The 19230-nt window shown below is 38.5% G+C and overlaps 2 protein-coding genes across 3 annotated transcripts in view; one reads left to right on the forward strand and one right to left on the reverse strand.

Moving 5' to 3' along the window:
• Positions 1-4868, forward strand: part of LOC111572121 (protein kinase C and casein kinase substrate in neurons protein 1) — a 36699-nt gene extending 31831 nt beyond the window's left edge. For both annotated transcript variants that reach the window (XM_023275652.3, XM_035950691.2), the window contains 2 exons: positions 268-464; positions 2123-4868. In XM_023275652.3, the coding sequence (XP_023131420.1) occupies positions 268-464; positions 2123-2232 (307 nt within the window). In that variant the 3' untranslated portion in view covers positions 2233-4868. The remainder of the gene's footprint in view (positions 1-267; positions 465-2122) is intronic.
• Positions 4866-17798, reverse strand: LOC111572140 (SAM pointed domain-containing Ets transcription factor). Its single transcript, XM_035950692.2, has 6 exons — positions 17518-17798; positions 11073-11500; positions 9480-9677; positions 9281-9325; positions 8994-9131; positions 4866-5920 (listed from the first exon to the last, which is right to left on the reverse strand). Exons 2-6 carry the CDS (start codon positions 11488-11490, stop codon positions 5721-5723), a joined length of 999 nt encoding a protein of 332 aa, XP_035806585.1. The 5' UTR covers positions 11491-11500; positions 17518-17798; the 3' UTR covers positions 4866-5720.
• Positions 17799-19230: the final 1432 nt, after the last annotated feature.

Raw genomic sequence — 19230 nt, forward strand, 5'->3', positions numbered from 1 at the left:
GAATGACTCAAAACAAACCATGATGCCCATGTGCGTTATAATGATACTCGTAAGGGAAACACTGTGGCTCATTCGTGTGTTTTTATTTGTTGTTTTTTGGGCATCAGTGGAGGGCTTATTTCATGCAGTTGCTAACACAATCATCATTGTTGGATTTGACCTTTTCGTGTGATTTGTCGGTAAACTCGTCCTTAAACATATTTTTAGTCTTTTGTTTTGGGGTTGCTTGACATTAAACTTCAACTCAGCATTTTCTTTACGTTCTAGTGTGAGCAGCTATGATAAGAACCAAGCCTATTCGACTGAGTGGTCCGATGATGAGCAGCCCGCTGCGTACTCTGGCAATGAGAACGGTGGCAATGGGAATTCATTTGAAGATGATTCCAGCACTGGGAGAGGGCTCCGTGTTCGAGCTCTCTATGACTATGAAGGCCAGGAACAGGATGAGCTCACCTTCAAAGCAGGTAATTATCTGTTGTAAAATTACTTTATTTCATTTCGTCCATCATTGTACAGATTCAGGAGACAAGCTGGAGCATAAGATGCAGGTGGTCAAAAAGCAACAGCTCTGTCCTAATTTCTATTCTAAAGCTTCATTCCCCCATAGAGGATAGCAGTGATTAGTCAATAATAGCCACATGGAAAGCAAATTACAGGCATTTACTGTCAATTAACACAAGCTCTTAGGGAAATGGTTCGAGAAAGTGCTTTAGAGTTCCACACTGTGGCATGACTAACAGTTTAAATGCAAGCTTTGGACAGAAAAATAACAATTGAAAAAGCCACAGCTGTGCACTTTTGTTCTACACGTTCACATTTTTATCTCCACAGTTTGAGATGAGGCGTGTTTGCTGGAGGCTGGCTTTAAAGACTCTTCACACCTGTGTGCAAACAAGAGTTTCTTTGTTCTGTTTAAGAGAAGTTAAAGGTGCCCAGTGGAGGTTTTCTTGTAAACAAACAGAGCTTATGTTTACATTCTGAGCAACTCATCAAAATGCATCATGGGTATTTCAGGCTCAATGGATATGTTGGATGAATTTCTTTCCTCTGATGCACAGTTTTTTTTATATGTATTTTGAGACCTCATTGTTTACATTTGTGTTTACTTCATATTTAAAATCTCCTTACTTACATTTTGTGTATTGTTGCTCTTCTTGGCATGTTACTGCAACCTGCTGATCAGTTAAATAGTGTAAAAAATACTTGTATAAAAATACAGTTTCGTATTGCTACTAACGGTTAAAAACAACAACTCCACAGGGCACCTTTAATTTGGAGTTGAACTGAGTTGGTACTGCCCAACACACAGCCAAATTTGAGTCATTTACATGGGAAAACTTAAAGTGAAAGAAAACTGGAAATCTGCATGTCTAAACAAACAAAGGGCTGCTCTGTGGCTACCACTGAGTGGATATTTAATGGGCTGGTTACATTATATTCTGGACTGAATGGCTTTACTGTAAGTAAATAAAAGGAAGCAGTTTCCTGGCTGTGTGAAGACCATTTAGAACACACAGCATTTAAACAGTTAAAGGAACAGTTTTCCTTTTAGGAAGTACAAAAACATGTTCTAAATTATTTTTGGACGAATACAAAGTTAAAAAAAAAAAAAAAAAAAACACAGGTTGTGGTTTTATGATTGGATTATGTACTGGACTGTATTTTCCAGGCAACCTCACAGTCACAATATAAATCCACAACAAGTTGCACTGTCAGCATCAGTGATCTTTCGTGGTGCCGTCAGGGAGATTTTGTTAACTTTGCACCATTATTGTAGCTGTTTCTCTTATTTCCAGTCTTTATGCTAAGCTAAGCTAACCGGTTGGTGGCCTGTTATATCCTATTTACTGTGCAGAGTCTTCCAGACAACAAACCAAGCAAACACTGTATTTCCCAAGCCACTGAACTATTCCTTTAGCTGAATAAATAAGATGTGAAAAATCCAAATGATTGAAAAAATGTTATTGGGAGCGCAGAAGATGTTCACTCTTGACCCCAGTATATTTAACATACTTCACCAAATGGAACTAATATTATATAAAACCTAGAGAGAATTGCAGATTTACGTTCACTATTGGATGCATAAGACTGTGTTGATTAAAGAGTGGACTTTCCTTGACAGGTGATGAACTGACCAAGACTGAGGATGAAGATGAGCAGGGCTGGTGTAGAGGTCGTTTGGACAACGGCCGAGAGGGACTGTACCCGGCCAATTATGTCGAGCCAATCTAGTCACGTTACTGGACAAGGACATGCCATTGGAGGCAGCTTGAACTGTCCCGTCCAATTGCACCGCACATAGCCAGAGACTTAAGAGCAACACATCCCTTGCCCAACAGATGCGCCAAGCAGTCTTGCCTAAATAAAACTTAGTAACCTAAAAGACAATATATCAGTATAATATATTTTATCCAGCATTTGGGGTGGGTGGACTTACACATTTAAAAACAGGAGCAGCAGTTATTCCAGTATATACACACTCAACTATAACAGCGAGACAGTGCAGGAACACATTGCTTCTCTGTGTAGCTGTATTTAACATATGATGCAGCTTATTTAAACTTGCAGTATACTGCAGTCTGTTCTCTTGTGAAAATGGGAAGATAATATAATCAGTTATACCCATTCGACAAAGATGAGCTTCTCTAACCTGCATTGTGTATATACAGTGTGATGCCATTTTGTGTAGCATTTTTAATGCTGTGTATGGTCAGTCGTCATTCTTACATCGGGAATGCTGTGTAGTGTTAAAAGTACCACAGACAGTATCCTCTTTTTTTGTTTTGTTTTTTTGTTTTGCTTTTTTGTTTTTTCTTTGTGATTTGGTCCAACCTCTTTTCCAGTGTGTGCAGTGCTATGTGTTTTTAACTGTTTCTGAACTTGCATAGCAGCATGTGCTATGCAACGACTTGCATTCCCTGAATCCTGCAGCCTCCCGAGGGCTACAACTTGATGCAACACTTCAGCTACAAATGCAGAGTTCACTCCTTAGCATCACATGCTTCTGGACATGCACGTGCTTCTGATTTCACGAGAGAAAGCTTGTTGATGAACTGATTTTATGTTCTGTTTTGTTTTTTCAACATTTCCTGTTTTTTTTTTTTTTTTTAACATCACAAATCCTTTGACAACATCATCTTCATGCAAACCATGGAAAGGATTTACAGTTTCTGCAGAAGCTTTCATTCTTGGTTCACTAATTCAGGTCTCATTTAATCCACTACTGCTAACAAGAAATGTGAGTGATACATTCCCTCAGAGTGAAGTCGGAACGAGTCATCTTGCCACTGCAGTGTAAGAGGAGGGTTTTGAACAATGCCTGTGCCGGGGACTGTCCTTCCAGAGCGAAACGCCAATGGAGGCATGTCGATGTGTTACAGTGCTACAGAAGATTGAAGCCTCTCCAACAGGACATGAATGTACTAGTGATTGGGCTCGAAAGAGGGCATGTTGTCTAAACATTGTTCTCCGCTGTCATTTAAAGCCCTGCCTAGCAAAAAGCACTAGTTATGTGGCCCATTTTCCTGCTGAGCCAAAGAACGACCCAACACCATCAACTATCTGTTTTCTCTCCATGCAATAATTTCACATATTACATGTGAAACAGCTTCAGTGAAGATCAGCTTGTAGTTGCTTCCCAGTCCACCCACACTTCATTTGTCTGCTCACAACACAGGGGGAATACATGTCACCAGTCGTGCACTGCATGTAAGATGACCCTTACACAGTGCGTTCATTACATGGCTGTTTTTAAGTCTTTAACTTGCTCCATGGAAGTTAAATGTACAGCAGGAATCGCATTCATCAGATGTTAATCAGTGAGTTTTCTTGCTACGAGTTGCACCTGAGTCTCTGATAAGATGGGAGAAATGCTTTTTATAACTTAGTTGTCCTACAGTTTTTAAATGTCACCAGACCAACAACAGTCAGATGTGTTTAGCTCTGTGTCTGGAACTGGATTTGACAGGTTTGGGTCTCACACATGAGGAGAAACACATCACCAGCTCACAAGTTGTGTCTTAGAGTAAAGCTGTCCAGCATAGCAAAAAGGACTCCTGTCATCCAACTGTCCTCCATCCTCGATGCACGTACGCACACACGTCCACACACATGCAAACACACACACAAGCATTAAACACATTATCTACACGAGACACGCAAGTCCAAACACAAAGATCCACGTTACCAGGTTAATATTTTGGGGCAAAACATCTTCATCATCCAGTGTGTATGAGTTGTGTAAATGTAACAGAAAAGAAAAATGTAAAAAAAAAAAAATGCAAGTGATTGACTATTAAGACAAAATGTAGTGTTATACATGTAAATGTGTTTCATTAAATAACAGCAATGGAAAACATATTAAGTAATAGGTACCATATCGTATGAATTTTATTGCAATGGAATTGTCAGTGTATCATAAAAGCGTGACGTTATCCCACGCTGTCAGATTTGTATATGATGATGTAATTTAAAGATTATATTCTATTGTAACTGTACAACTGTGTTGAGTTGAAAATGAGACCTAACCATGTTGAGGCAGTAAAAAGGTGTACATGTAAATGCTTTTTTATGTTGATCTCTTCCTTATGCACAAAGGGGACAGCAGCTCATGTTGTGGAAACCCTATATTAGCGGTCTAGAAGATGTATGTTCATAGTTAGTGATGTACTTTTATCTCCTAACTGGTGTAGTGCCTGTTCATCTTGATGTAACAAGAAGTTCATTTAAATATGCATAAAGATGATTATGATCACAGATAATAATGACGATAGTGATGAAAAACCCAAATCAAATTTGTTGTGATGGTGTCAATATTGCGATATTGGTTTGAAAGGGAAACAAGTTTGTTGAAAAAAACAAAAAACAAAGGTAGTGTCTGTGTGTTTTTTGTGTACGGACTGCATATGCGAATTTGAGACTGTTCCATGAAAAAGAGGCAATTCTTGCTAATAATTTACTGCTTTATTGTAGAGCCTGAACAAATACCCAAATATAGGCCCATAAAAATGACTATTTAGCAAGGTGGGTTTGATAAAATGCTCACTTGTTTTGGCATTGCTCTGCAACTTCTATATGTTTGACACTTGAATTAGAGAAAAAGAAAATGTCATTATTTAAAAAAGAGGATTTAAACGGATAGTTTGACACTTCTGGAGATAATGCTTTTTCACTTTAGTTCTGATAGATGAGAAGATTGATACTCTACTTGTGTCTTTGTGGGAAATATGCAGCTGTAGCCAGCAGCCAGTTAACACAGTGTAACACAAATACTGGAATCCCAAAGGTACCAGCACCTCTAAAGTTCACTATATGTTCTTTGTTTAATGTGAAATGTAAAAACAATCCGACATTTTCCACAGCGTTATTCCTCCAGCTACTCAGATGGCATTGATCTTCTCATCCCCAGCAACAAAGTGTTTAAATGTATTTCCCAAAGTTTGAAATCTTCAGTGCGAAAAAAAAACTGAGCATCCATTTGAAAAACCAAACCTCACACCAAAAAAAGCCATTTTAAACATGAGCATTAGAGCCAAATAGGAGACAAACATAATAAAATGTAGTTTTTGGAATAATAAAGTAGAGTGAAATAGGCAGAAGTGCATGATGTAGTAGGCAGTCTTTACAATTGAAATGAAACATCAAATACAGTCACTGGCATGAGCTTCAGAGTTCTTCATTCTTCTGCTGTATGACCAGTATCTCTTTAATTGCCCCTCAGTTCATTCTCCTCTGGCTGACCATCCTACAGGGTTAACAAACTGGTAGACCAGCCTGCGGGACACTTCAGGCTTTCGAATGATACCCTTCTTGTAGTACTGACGTATAGAGCGGCTCAGTTTGTCATAGTTCATTGCTGGCCGGTTCTTCCTGATGCCCCATAGCCTGGCAACGTGAGCTGAGTCTTCTATTTTGAAAATTCCTTCAAACAGAAGAAAGAAAATGTACTTAATATGGATTCTGAGCTGGAAAAAACGTCAAGTGACACACTTTGGTATTTCTGCTTGCAGGTAGAAAATATTCCGATATGTGATTTAAGTGTCAGTACTGTCAACAAAATTGTCATCTACTTGTGCAAAAACAAAAATCTGAACAAAATCCTTATTTATTTTCTTGCCAAGAGTTACATGAGAAGATTGCTACCAGTCTCACAAAAAAATTCGCTAGAATTCAGGAAATATGTTTTGTTTAATCATAGTGTGCTCAGAAACTAAATCAGAAACTAAATTCTCTAAAACATTTTGCCTGAAATTTTACGTTTTTTAAACCTGTAAAATTTTCTACTTTGATTTTTTTTTTAAATGTCAGGAAGTCATATTTAGGGTTCAGTATGTCAAAAAATACAGATTCTTAGAGCCTGAAATTCATTGAGGGAATAGACAAAACTGTAAAGGGTAACATTGCACATGTAATGACAATGTATAAACCACTATACACACCAGTTAGTGTGGTCACCATTTAGCCATGTCAAACTAGCAGGAAACTGGAACTGTGGCTAGCCATATTTGCTACACATGAAATTGTAGTGATGTTAGAAACCCCAAAAGTTGGTGCAATGTTCACCAAAGGCTGTATTTTCAGTAGGAAATATGCAAACATCCACGTATAGCTATGGACAAAAGTTTACATACACTTGTAAAGACTGTATATCATGGAAGTCTTGAGTTTCCAGTGATTCTTTATAACTTTTAATTTTCTATGATAGAATCACTGAAATCTGTCTTTGTCACAAAGACTATGGTGCATTTTACACTTTTGGAAGTATGACAAAATCTGCTGGTTCAAAAATATACATACAGCAATGCTATCATTTAGCTAAATGTCCTTTGGCCATTTTCACCTCAACCAGAGACTTTTGGTAGCTGTCCACAAGCTTCTAGTTGAACCGAATTTGTTGGCTTTTTGACACAGACGTGTTTCTTCATTACAGTCTACAGGTTCGTGGTGGAGTTTAATTCAGGAAGACCAGTCTAAACTCTTAATTCTAGCCTGATTTAGCCATTTCTTGACCATTTTTAAAGTGTTTTTTATGTCATAGTCAACGAATGTAGAGGTAATACTTCTTATTTTTTCCATTTACTTTGTGGAAAGCACCACAGAACTTTCCTCCAGAAGGTCTTTGTCCGTGTGATTGACGGCAAACTTCAGTCGAGCCTTAAGGGGCCACTTTCAGACAAAACATGGCAGTTTCTCAGCCCTTTTTATTTTTTAAAGGGTAAATACCTCCAGAGAAAAAACTTTCACAACAATGACAGCTTTCTAGCAGATACAACTGACTGATTGGCTCCAGCAGAGGCCTTTTTTTTCTTCTAATTGCTTCCTGAAAATGAAAGAATTACTTAATTGTCAAAGGAGGGAGATAAATTTCGAAGTAACTGTGAAGAAACACAGAGAAGGATACCACCATGGCTCTGATTGGTTAGTTTTAGACATGAGGAGTAGAGCTCGCCAGTGATTGGCTGAGAGACTATCGGGGTCAGAGCCAATCAGAGGCAGCGTAGCGATCCACAGGCGGGTCTTTAAACAGTCCAATCTGCCTCTCTCAGCTTTTCGGACCCAAACATGTCCTGATATTCGGCTGATACGGTAATAACAGCTTCTTCTTCATTTCTATGATGAGAAATCAAGGTCTGTTCTGATTATATTCACCTCTGATTGCATTTACTTGCAAATTAATTAGATACATCACACGAAATGCACTGATTTCCTGCTCCAGTCTCAGTCCATGAGGTGGGCCTTCTAATTGACTGACCTCAGTAGAAGGTGGTGTGATTTAAATGCAAATCATGATCAATATAATGCCAATAATATGAAAAAGAGACATTAGTATGATATGCTATTAACTTAAGCTTTATCAATCTGGAAAATTGCGTCCTTCTGTACAAATAAACAGCGTAAAGGCTAAAAGAAATGGTGTTTTATCTACAAGAGTGTGTGACTTAATACATTTTTCTCAGATGTTTGCTGATAGGCAGTTTCTGTGTGGTGTCAATGTTTGGATGGTGTGTCCACTTTTGAGTATATAAGACTGATGAACAACAATTATTTTAGCCTAATCTGTGTTTACACTGTGGCCTGTCCGATATATCATCAATACAGCACAAATAGACATTTTAATAATACAAAAGAAAGTTCAATGTCATATTGATAGTATCTGTACCATTTATTTTGGAATTTATAACTTAAAAGTTATCTGCATAATCTATACAGCTACTGCTATCTGAAGTGACCTGGACTGACCCAGTTAGCTTAGCTTAGCTTAGCTTAGCTCAGCACTAACAGTAGAACCAAGTGGAAAAGCTAGCATGGCTCTGTCCAAATGCTGCTAAAAACCTTTGTACTTCTGAAGCGCAAAGTGAGTAAGCTATAGAGGTGTTGTTTGGTAGATTTTTTACCTCTACACAAAGCCTAGCTATCTATTTACCTTTCTCAACTTCCAGGTTAAATGCTAAGCTAAGCTAGCAGCAGCTGCCTTTACCTTCATGCAGTATTTAGACATGAGAGTGGCATCAATATTCTCATGTAACTGTTGGCTAGAAAGCTAATAGGTCCTTCCTCCAGTGTAAAAGTACTCTTTTAAGCAAATATAAAGGTAGGTAATTTAAAATCTCATCAGGGAAGTGGTTTTTGATGTTATAATTCAAAATTACCCTCCTGGCTGTAATATCTTTACATTTGACTGTTTCTAATGTACAGTTGGCAGTGGATGCTATTTCAAATGTGCCAAGCCCTAAAAAAAAGTCAAACTGAATTCACCAGACATTGCCAAGATTACACATTTTCTTGTCATAGCAAACAGTCACAGATGATACTAATCACATTAAAGGAAACTCTTGTCGGTTAAGTCTTGCCTGTTTCATGCTGTGACTATCAGTGTGTTTTTAGTGAAAAATGTCTATTCAATATCAACTGCTTCTTGCACCCACATAACTGGTGTGCCAAACTACCATCCAGCCTCCTCTTCTGCAGCTCTCAGTGACTCTGAATGTTTCTACCTTTCTCTTTGTTGAGCCAGCGGATGCAGCGGCTGTAGTTACGCGGTTTGAGCAGCAGCTCCTGCAGGAACTGCCACAGGTGGATGGGCTGGTTGGGGAAATTACACATCACATCTGACCAGGAGTCCTCATCAGCCGCTATGTAGGAGAATTACAGCGACAGCAGGCCACATGTACGATTATAGTGAGTGTTTTTTCTTGGCTTTGTATTCTAAAATGTGGAATCATTACAGCTATTCTCAGAACATTGTGATTATGTTGAAATCTAGTTAAAACTCAGTGCCTACCAGATTTGCTGTCTTCTGGTGGGCAGCGTTCCTTCATTGCTGCAGCTAAGCAGTCAACAAAAAACAATCATGTAGCGGATTTCACGAATAAGAATATCTTAAATTAACAATTTCAGGCTAATTTGCAAATCCCTACTTCGTTAACAACAGAGCGGATGTTGGTGTATGTTTTATCTCCCACTGTTTCTGTTGTTGTTACCTGATCTCCAGATGTCCAGATGAGCGAACAGGATGTCTCCAAACTGTGAGGAGCGTTGCTTGAAGTCTGCTTCTGTCATGGAGCACAGATCTCTGCCACTCAGCTCCTGGAACATCATGCTCACCTGAGGCAGCCTGTACAGGTGTTCGGTCCACAGCAGCCACTTCTGAACGTGCACACAGTTCCAGCCCAAGGGATCTAAACAGGACAACATACAGAGACAAGGTATGTTTGGTTTGATGATCATATAAGAATACAACCACATTATCAGCCATTATTGCTCTAACTCGGTTTAATCCGCAAATCTCACATCTCAGACTGTCGTATTGTGGGTTCATATGAGACAGTCAACAACAAAAAGTCATTGTTAACTTGCTCTCTGACCATTATTTTTAAATTCTCTGTCTTGCAAGTTGAACAACTCTGAATTCTGTTTGAATCGTGACTGTGATAGAGCATGTAGAGTGGGCTTCTGTAAATGTGTCTGCTGAGTTATTTAGGAAGCACGCTGTGACAAAACACAAACAAGAAAAGCACTGAGAGAGTGCAGTCCTCCTCCAAGGCTACTCAGTTGTATTATTTCCGACGGCTGAAATCTTGAAAAAAATTGTGGCGGAAATCTCGGTACTATAGAATGTGACTGTTTAATATAGATGTACCCACAAACAAAGTGACTTTTGCGCTATGTATGGATACCGAATCGCGTGACCTAAATATGTAGCGGGTGGCAGGAATTAATGGGACACCCCCACAATTTAATCAATTGTTTCTTGTATCACTTGCGATAGAAAAGTCCCGATAAGTCCGCAACGGTTTTGTAGTAGGATTGCAATCATGTTCACTTGTTGTTACAGTGACGCCGTGTATCTTGCAGTGATACAGACGTCTTTAACAAATCCGTGGATCCTGACTATAAGCCGCATCAACCTAATCAGTTGGACGTTGTGTCATTTCTGAACTTTCCTGAAAATTTGATCGAAATCCGTTAGTCAGTTTTTGAGTAATGTTGCTAACAGACAGACAAATGTATGATGATTGTCACATTACTCTGCCACATTCCTTGGCAGAGTAATAATTATCTTTTTTTTCAGAGTCCTGAACAAATAGAATTACTTGTTATTGCTAAATATTTACTTACTTTTTCAGTTTTTGAGTAATGTTGCTGATGGACAGACAGACAGACAGACAGACAGACAGACAGACAGGCAGGCAGGCAGGCAGGCAGGCAGGCAGGCAGGCAGGCAGGCAGGCAGGCAGGCAGGCAGGCAGGCAGACAGGCAGACAGGCAGACAGGCAAACAGGCAAACATATGCCGTTCCTTGGCGGAAAAATAATCATGCACACATGGTTTATGATTATAAAGTTCTAGATAAAGTTCATGTGAAGTGAAGATGATACTGTGTCAACTGAAAAGTTTGCAGAAGGTGGTCAGAAAGTGTCACACTGGATGTTACTGTGAGAGCAAACAAACAAGCGATGGCTTCCCTTTTTTATGTGTTATTAGATTACAACTTCTGCCAACACTCTCACAGCAGTTTTTTCTGTTTAAATGTCACTTCATGATAATATAACATTAGTCTTATTCCGTCCTACCCGGTTCAATGTTGAGCAGTTTGCAGGCGGTGTCGACGTCTTTCAGCACCTCTCCCACCACCATGGTCTGGACCTGCTCCAGGCAGCGCTCCTCCACCTGAACCTCCATCTCTGAGGGGGGATGCTGGGCTTGGTTTGGAGCGAAAAGTCTCTGCTCTGGAGACCTGCAGGGGGGAGGAGGGGGAGCAGGGGCCTCTGTCGTTCTCAGCACCCAGGAGTTCTCCTCGGTGGCTAATCTGTCATTGTGTGGGATGTGGACCCCCGACCAGCAGAGCTCAGAGAAGCCCAGAAAACCGTGAGGCGGTTTGATGTCCTCAGCCTCGTCCAGCCAGGCTGATCTGGGGTGGGGATGGGGGTGACTGAAGTAGAGAGGCGAGTGGGTGGTGCAGCTTGTGTGCTCACAGCCTGGACTCCCCATACTCAGGTTCCTAGAAGAAGAAAGCACTGTTTTCACTACATGCTGGGTGTCATCAGCATCGTAATACTTTGACACCCTGCGTGACATTTTGTGAGACAGTGAGGCATTGATGCTGCACTGACACTTTACCCGAATGCCCAATATTTAAACAGCAGCAATCCTAAAGTAAACTTGACATTTGTTCCGTGGTATTGACTTTATTGGGCCTTACTAAGGAATCAGTCGCTACAGCTTTGCCAACTGGAGCGTTTGTTGCATTTAAACTCAGCCATTGTTTGTCTTTTAAAGTGTTTTAATCCAGAATTAATTTAGGATTCTCACATGATTCTGCATGATCGTATCTTTTCTTCCATTTTTTAACATCATTAGAAATCTAGTCTGCTACACCTTTCAGATGTAGGTAGGAAAATGGAACATCAAAGCCTTGTTTGATTTCCTAACTGACCGTAAAATGTTTGTTAGTTTCACTGTTAAAGGAGCTGTCTGGCTGCTATCACAATGTAACACCCACTGCCTTTTAAAAATGTCAATCACGTGGGATTGTCATTGTAAATTGCAAATTAACTGCTAAAGAAAGCGTGATAGAATACAAAAATAAGGGTGGGACACATACAATGTTCTGTGTGGATAAAGGATAAGTTGCTGGAACAGATTCATCACGATATGAGTAAGAGAACAGCTCACCGGACTGGGAGTGGTACTAGAGGCCACTATTTAAGCCCATTTGACAAATTAAGAACCTGCAACAATTTAAAATAATCAAAACATACATTAATTTAATGCATAATGATTTTCTATCTGCTTTTCCTCCTTTTATTCCACTGCTCTGAACAGAGGAGGATAAATGAGACATTAAAAAAAAAACACTGACAAAATAATTACAACAAACTACATCCAGAGTTCACTAAAACATATTTAAAGTAAAATGTTCTGTACTCAGTCAGATTCCGTTGACCTTTTGGTAAACCCTAAAGTGTTGCACAAATAGGAGAGTCAAGTAGATGAATCAGGTGACTTGACCTCAGTCCAAAACATTTTTATAACACTGGCACATGGTGAGGTCACATGGTGAGATGAAAAACAAGTATGGCTTTACAGTAGCGTCATCAGTAGCTGTTTTTCTCCAAAGCCAGTTAACATTTTTGTTAGAATTTAATGATTAATTGTGTATAATGCAGCAAGATTAACAAATACTAATAAAGAATCACTACATACAGTGTAAATATTGTATTTAAGCCTTAGTCGAAGTAAAGTACTGCTTCAAATGAATCACATTTATCTTTCTGATTTGGCAAAGGCAGTTTTCTGGATTCCATCAATTTGAAATTACCTGTTGTCCCTTTAAACCTGTATTCTAATTTCAGCAAAAGAAAATTAAGTTTCCTACTTTCTTAGCATGTTTCTACAAGTTTTTCCACTGCAGCTTTAGCCCCATTTTCTTTGAGTAGCGTTAGAGGCAAAACCCTGTTTTACATGTTACATTAGAGTAAAGCAAAAGTTGGAAAAAATTATTTTATTTTTGTTCATTAAGTTGTAATAATGCAAACTGTTAATTTTGGAAGAATAATATGATTTAGGTACATCTATCCTAAACCACTGGCATTGTGTTTAAGTTGGTCAAACAACTCTCTTTTTTCAGTGTACCATCGTGTAAATAAAAATACATAACTCTAACTCATAATAGATACATAACTTTTTCAACATATTTGGATTGGCAGACATTTAATCTTATTTACTACCGTGCCTAAAGATTTTTAAGGTGCGATCAAACAAGTGGCACATAAAATTTAGGTTTTGTAGTCATTTTCATAATGTACCTTAGTGGGGAAAAATCTAAAAAGTATAATAAAGGATAGTCCTACATTTATCACACTTTCACACAAATTCATAAAATTATAGTTAGGGGTTCCAGATAAGGAGACGGTGATTGTAACTGTCAGGTGGAATATGTTTTATTTAAACCTCTGACATCTGGGTTCTGCTTTTAAATTGTGTGGTGTCAGAATGCATAAAGATCTAAAGAGCTCTCTAAGGCCTTCAGAGAAAAAGTTGTGCTTGTATGAGTCTGATGAGGGATTTCAAAAGGGCTCCAAACAACCATTCCATTTTAAAGTTGCTTTGATGCCTCAGGGGCTTAACAGCTTGCAGTCATTAATTTGACTATGAAATTTGCATCATAACAAAGACTAAAGATAATGTGACACCATCTGTCCGAAAGTTGAAGATGAACCAGAAGTGGCCCTTTCAACATGATGATCCTGCAATAGGTAATCCACCAAAAATTCACTAAAAAAGAAGTAATGCACACAAAACCCACATTTGAAACCCACTGAAATGTTGTGGCTGTATATGCAAGAAAACTGTCAAACATATTACAACTGAAGGAATTTTGCCTGGAGGTGTGGTCAAAGGTTTCAGTAACCCGATGTCAGAGACTATGAACAATTATGCAAAACAATGGCAAGAAAATATTTCTGCTAAAAGAGGCAACGTCAGTTTATAGATACAAGGCTGTATTTACTCTTACCACAAGAAAAAACATTACACCCGTAAATGATTGAAAAGGTTAATTTTCCTTGTGATGCTGTTCCGGTTTCCCACCTTTGTCTGTAGACGCCGTGTGAAAGAGAATCAGAAATGTCAAAAAAAGCCAACAATTTCCACTTATTGCTGTTCTCATTTTTTCACATTGCTATATTTAACAAATGTCAGCCCAAAACACTTTTGTGACTATGTGACTGTGTGATCTAGATGTCTGGACACATCGTCCATTTCCTCGCCTCCAGGCTCTAGCAGTTTAAATGTTTAGCTGCGTTAAAAACTCGCTTTTCTAGATTATCCTTCCTCTCTCTACAAATGTCTTTTCTGTGTGTGAACACTCTGCTCGGCTCTGCTCTAATGAAACCACTACGTTCAGGAAAACAGGTCTATTGTTTGCAGAGTTACATTTATTGCTGAGTTTAACAGCACATTAGATTGCAACCAAACTGATATGAGAGGCATTCAGTCAATATGGAAAGCGTTGGTCACTCTTTCCTCCCGGCATTCTACTGTTCTTGGGACAAAAGGAAATGTGTTTGATAACACCTCTTGATGAGGTGTCCATGTGTGCATGGGAATGTGTTTGTTTCTAAGTTTGCAGGGTAAAAGATTAAAACAGAGAGAGAAAGACATCAAGTAAAGTTAATATGTTGTGATTTAGCTTTTTTTCTTAATGAAGGATATTGATTTGTGTAATCAACTCAACCAACTTTTTCACAGAACTGGTGTGAATTGCTATGTTGAAATTAAATTATCAGAAAGTTGCAGTGAAATCTGAAAAGAATCAGAATATGAATTAATTTTATAATCAATTCTTGTGTAGCTCTTCAAGCAGTTTATTGTCTGCTTGCAACTTGCAATGAATCATTTTAAATAATATAACTAAAGGTAGTGTACATACTGGCAAATACAATGATATAGTATTTTACTTTATGATGAAAATGACAAAAGTCAGACAAAAAAAGACAGGACAAAATATTACAAAAATCTGATGCAAAATGACTGGAGTGAGACACAAAACGACAAAAAATTAGTCAAACAACACAAAACAAACAAAAAAATTAGATAAAAAAGTTACAAAGTGACCAAAAAATGGACAAACGACAAAAACGAGACCAAACAAATTACGGACATGACACAAACAAGACCAAAAATGACAAAAGCGAGAAACAATACAACAAAAAAGTAGACTAACAACACAAACGAGACAAAAAAACCCACAAAATGACGAAAACGATACAAAACATTGAATAAAGCAAAACACAAAACCACAAAAGTCAGACAAAAAAAACAACAAAAACAAGACAAAATGGTACAAAAATTAGACACAAAATGACAAAAGAAAAATGAACAATCTAGTATTTTAATTTTTGATGAAAAAAACTTGTCATGTTCTAGCAATTATTTAAAATTTATAATTTTACAAATTTACAATTTGCAGTTAATGTCTTCTCTGTAATTTTTACATTTTGCAAAGTCGTCTGGATTGGATCCCCTGGAGGGCCAGTTTTGGACCACGGGCCGCATATTTGACACCCCTGTTCTAGGTATTTCTGTGTGGAGTTTGCATGTTCTCCCTGCATGGGTTCTCACTGGGTACTCTGGCTTCCTCCCACAGTCCAAAAACATGCTGAGGTTAACTGGTGATTCTAAATTATCCATTCATGTGAATGTGAGTGCGTTTGGTTGTCTGTCTGTACTAAATCAGCTGAGATAGACTTCAGCCTGCTGCGACCCTACAGTGGATAAAGTGGTGCATAGATAATGGATGGATCTCTGTGTTATTAATTACAATAGTTAGTATTTAGTTTACAGATTAAATTTTACAGTAAAAAAAAACTTTTCTATAGAGTATTCTATAATGGTTAGGTTGCTCATAATTCACTTTTGCCTCAGTAAAAGCTTTAAGCAGGACCTTTCCTTGTGGTCACAACATGAAAGGGCTTTGACTTAGTAGAAAGCAGCATGCACAACAACATGACCCAGGAACCAAAACAAGTCAAATGGAATTCAGCCATCATTAATCATTAATTTCATCATTAATTTTGTCACCACATGCCACAACATTTATGGCTTACAGTATGGGTTCATGATATCTCCAACCCTGGTGCCCATATGAACACAAACACTGGTTCCTTCTGTGGTTTAAGTGTAGGTGATGAGACCAAAGTCCATTATCCAAATTTTGTGCAAAAATTTATTCTCTATCTTATTAGAAGCAGAAATTATAGCTTGAGCTGTCTGAGTAAGTCAAATGAAGATGATGTCTCAGAAAGTCCCTCTTTCTTTTAACTTCCTTGGAAAGTGTTTCAGTGTTGAGCTGCGATGGAGGGACAGTACCACAAAAAGGGGACTTTCAACCTTAAAAGGTCAGAACTTCAATGGAAGATGGCTGATGTAGTTTTGGGAAAAATTCTGAATTTATTTTTGCATGAAACAGATCTGTGGATTTTGTCCACCATCACACATAGAAAGCACATTTGGAAGGGATGATTACAGCAAACAAGATCTATTTTCGTGTTAATGTGAGCACCTGACTTGTGCTTGACAAAAAGCTGTGAACTGGGAACCTGTGTTTTTCCATGACCATTACGAGATGGAACTTGACAAAAACACAAAAAAAGGATTTTCTTTGTTTTCAAAAAATTAACCCTTTATAGGGCAAGTGATCATATTTGGTAACTTCCGCACACATTAAATATCTGCCTCTCAGTGAGGTTGAGAAGCATGTGGTTTTCACCCAGCCAATCTTCAAAGATCACTCTGCATTACAGACCACAACATCGTGGCATTTGAACAATCAGCAGAGGCCTGGAACGTTTCAGACTTTCTCTTTTCTCCCAAGTTGGAAAAAGAAAGTTTGTGGCTCGGTTCTCTTTAATATTTTCGGTTGAAATGTCAAAACTAACCATGGTTGGTTGATGAAACTCACACATTTTACAGTGCAGTAGTTGTACTAAGTGATGACATATACATTTCTTGGAATGTTTTTTTTAACCACTAATTGGCAAGGAACCATATATGGTAACTTCATTGACCTTGAATTTCAACATGAAAGTTTAAAATTTTGAAAAATGTCACAAAAGTGAAAAAAGTCTTATATCCTCCAATAACACTCTAGGGTTGAAAGTTTGAATTTCAAAGTATTTACATGAGTTCCCTTTAAGGGTTAAACATGATATGAAATACAAAGGGTTTGTGGTGATAGATTGGAATTATCATAATGTTTGCTGACAAGCACCAGATCATTTGTGACTACATTCAAAGCATTTTATTGCTTTCATTTGAGCTGTGTGGGTAAAGATTTCTACTTGCTGATGCCCTGAGCACAAAGAGCCATTGTCCAAATGGAGATTGAAGAAAAGCGCTCCATAGTGTTACTACTCTTAGGTAGAGGACCGGCATACTTCTTCCACCACTAGTAATAGACATAGGTGCAGTGGTAGCAATAAAAGTAGTGAACTATAAGTTAAGGTGCAATCTTACCTGGTCAGTTTTGTGTATTTTAGTGGAGTTGCTGAGTTTCCACTGCTGATGCTTCTTCGCAGCTCTGGCTGGTTCTTCACTGTGAGGACTAAACTTTAGCTCCTCTGGAAACTCCTCTGCTTGCAGTCAGGTGAGGGCGTCTTGTGTGTAGTTTTTATCTCCTTCCCCGGATCACTTATGTCCACTGCGACCGCTGAGACACCCTGTTTGACTCGTGGCCCAAGTAGCTAACAGTTTGACTGATGTGGGTCACAGTGGCTTCGTGACATGTCAATTCTGAGAGCCTGGAAGAAAGGGTGTGTTCCCATGAGGGAGGCTGCTCTGCTTAATAATGACTTGGGGCAGTATTCACATGGAGAGGTCCTTAAGTAAACAAACCTGCTGAGTCTTAACAGTCTGCAGAGAAGCTGTCAGGGCACCTGTGAGTGCATCAAACATCAAGCATCTACCTCAGGAAGATAAAAAAATTAAAAAATAAGTAAAGTCTAATTTTATCTAATCCGATCCACTGAGGTAAATATGTCAAAGTTCATTATTCTGTGTGAGAAATAATTCACGCCTATTGTGCTCTACATCAGCAGCCCCAGACAGGATTTAATCCAAAGAACCGGAAAATTAAAGTTAAATACATTTCACTTCATCAAGGCAGACGACACTACACTCGACTGACGCTGTAAAGTTGTTCCACTGTTTGCATGTAGTTTCTGGTTCTTCTGTGGTCAGACATGAGGAAGACAGAAGGGACTTTTAATGTTGAGAAATGGCCTTAAGGATCATCTGCTATCAAACTTCCACCAGGCATTTTGTAGACTGAGAAGACAGTGATAATTATCATCTGATGGGCTTCAGACTGGAAACATGGAATCAAGAATGTAGATATTAGAGACGTTTTGATATGTTGATTATGAAGTGAAAAACTGGTGCTGAGAGAGAGAAGGAGTTGGAGAGAGTGAGTGCGCAAATGTTTGCTTAAACCAAACAATAATGTTTGTGCAGTTGTGTTGAAATATTCTGGAGCTGCTGCCTGTATAGCCACCCAATTATCTTTAAAGGACTTCTGTAAAATTGCAGAATTACTGCTTCAGTAATGGAAGTAACTGAATTGAACAACTTTTGTTTCAAGCCCGGATTGAGAAAACTAAAAATGGGCTATAAGCTGCGTTTTTGAATGCTGGACATTTACAGTGAAACATTTGGCAACACTTACTGTACACTTGTATGTTGTATTTTTGTATGTTTATGGTGTCCTGTTATTTCTTTTTATATTGAGCCTAAGAAAATGGCATGAAATTGGATGTTACTGCCTCAGGCCGTTCAGTTGTGCAGACTGCTGCTGGACGGAGCCGTTGACAGACATATTAGACCCTAACAGGCGGTGGAGCATCTTAAAAGAGCTGCATGCATCTTTTGACCAGTAAACCTCCAGGCTATCATGCAATCTGACACTTTGTGGATGTGCAAAATGAGAAAAACGTCATCAGATAAGCCTGCTGTGCATCTAAAGGTCAAGGTCTGGCTGTTTTAGCTTGAGTTGCTTCATTTCTTCCTTATTAAAAACTTTAACACTCATATATGTCAAGGACTGACACCACTGTATCCATATTGGTCTTTTCAGCGCTTGCTACTAGACTATATCAGATGCTGTTTCTCTTAGTAACCATACTAAGAAAGAAAAATAACCTGAACTTTTCATGTGGAGACCAGACAAACACT

Source organism: Amphiprion ocellaris, chromosome 8 (genome assembly GCF_022539595.1).
Source record: "Amphiprion ocellaris isolate individual 3 ecotype Okinawa chromosome 8, ASM2253959v1, whole genome shotgun sequence".
In the NCBI taxonomy this organism is placed as follows: domain Eukaryota; kingdom Metazoa; phylum Chordata; class Actinopteri; family Pomacentridae; genus Amphiprion; species Amphiprion ocellaris.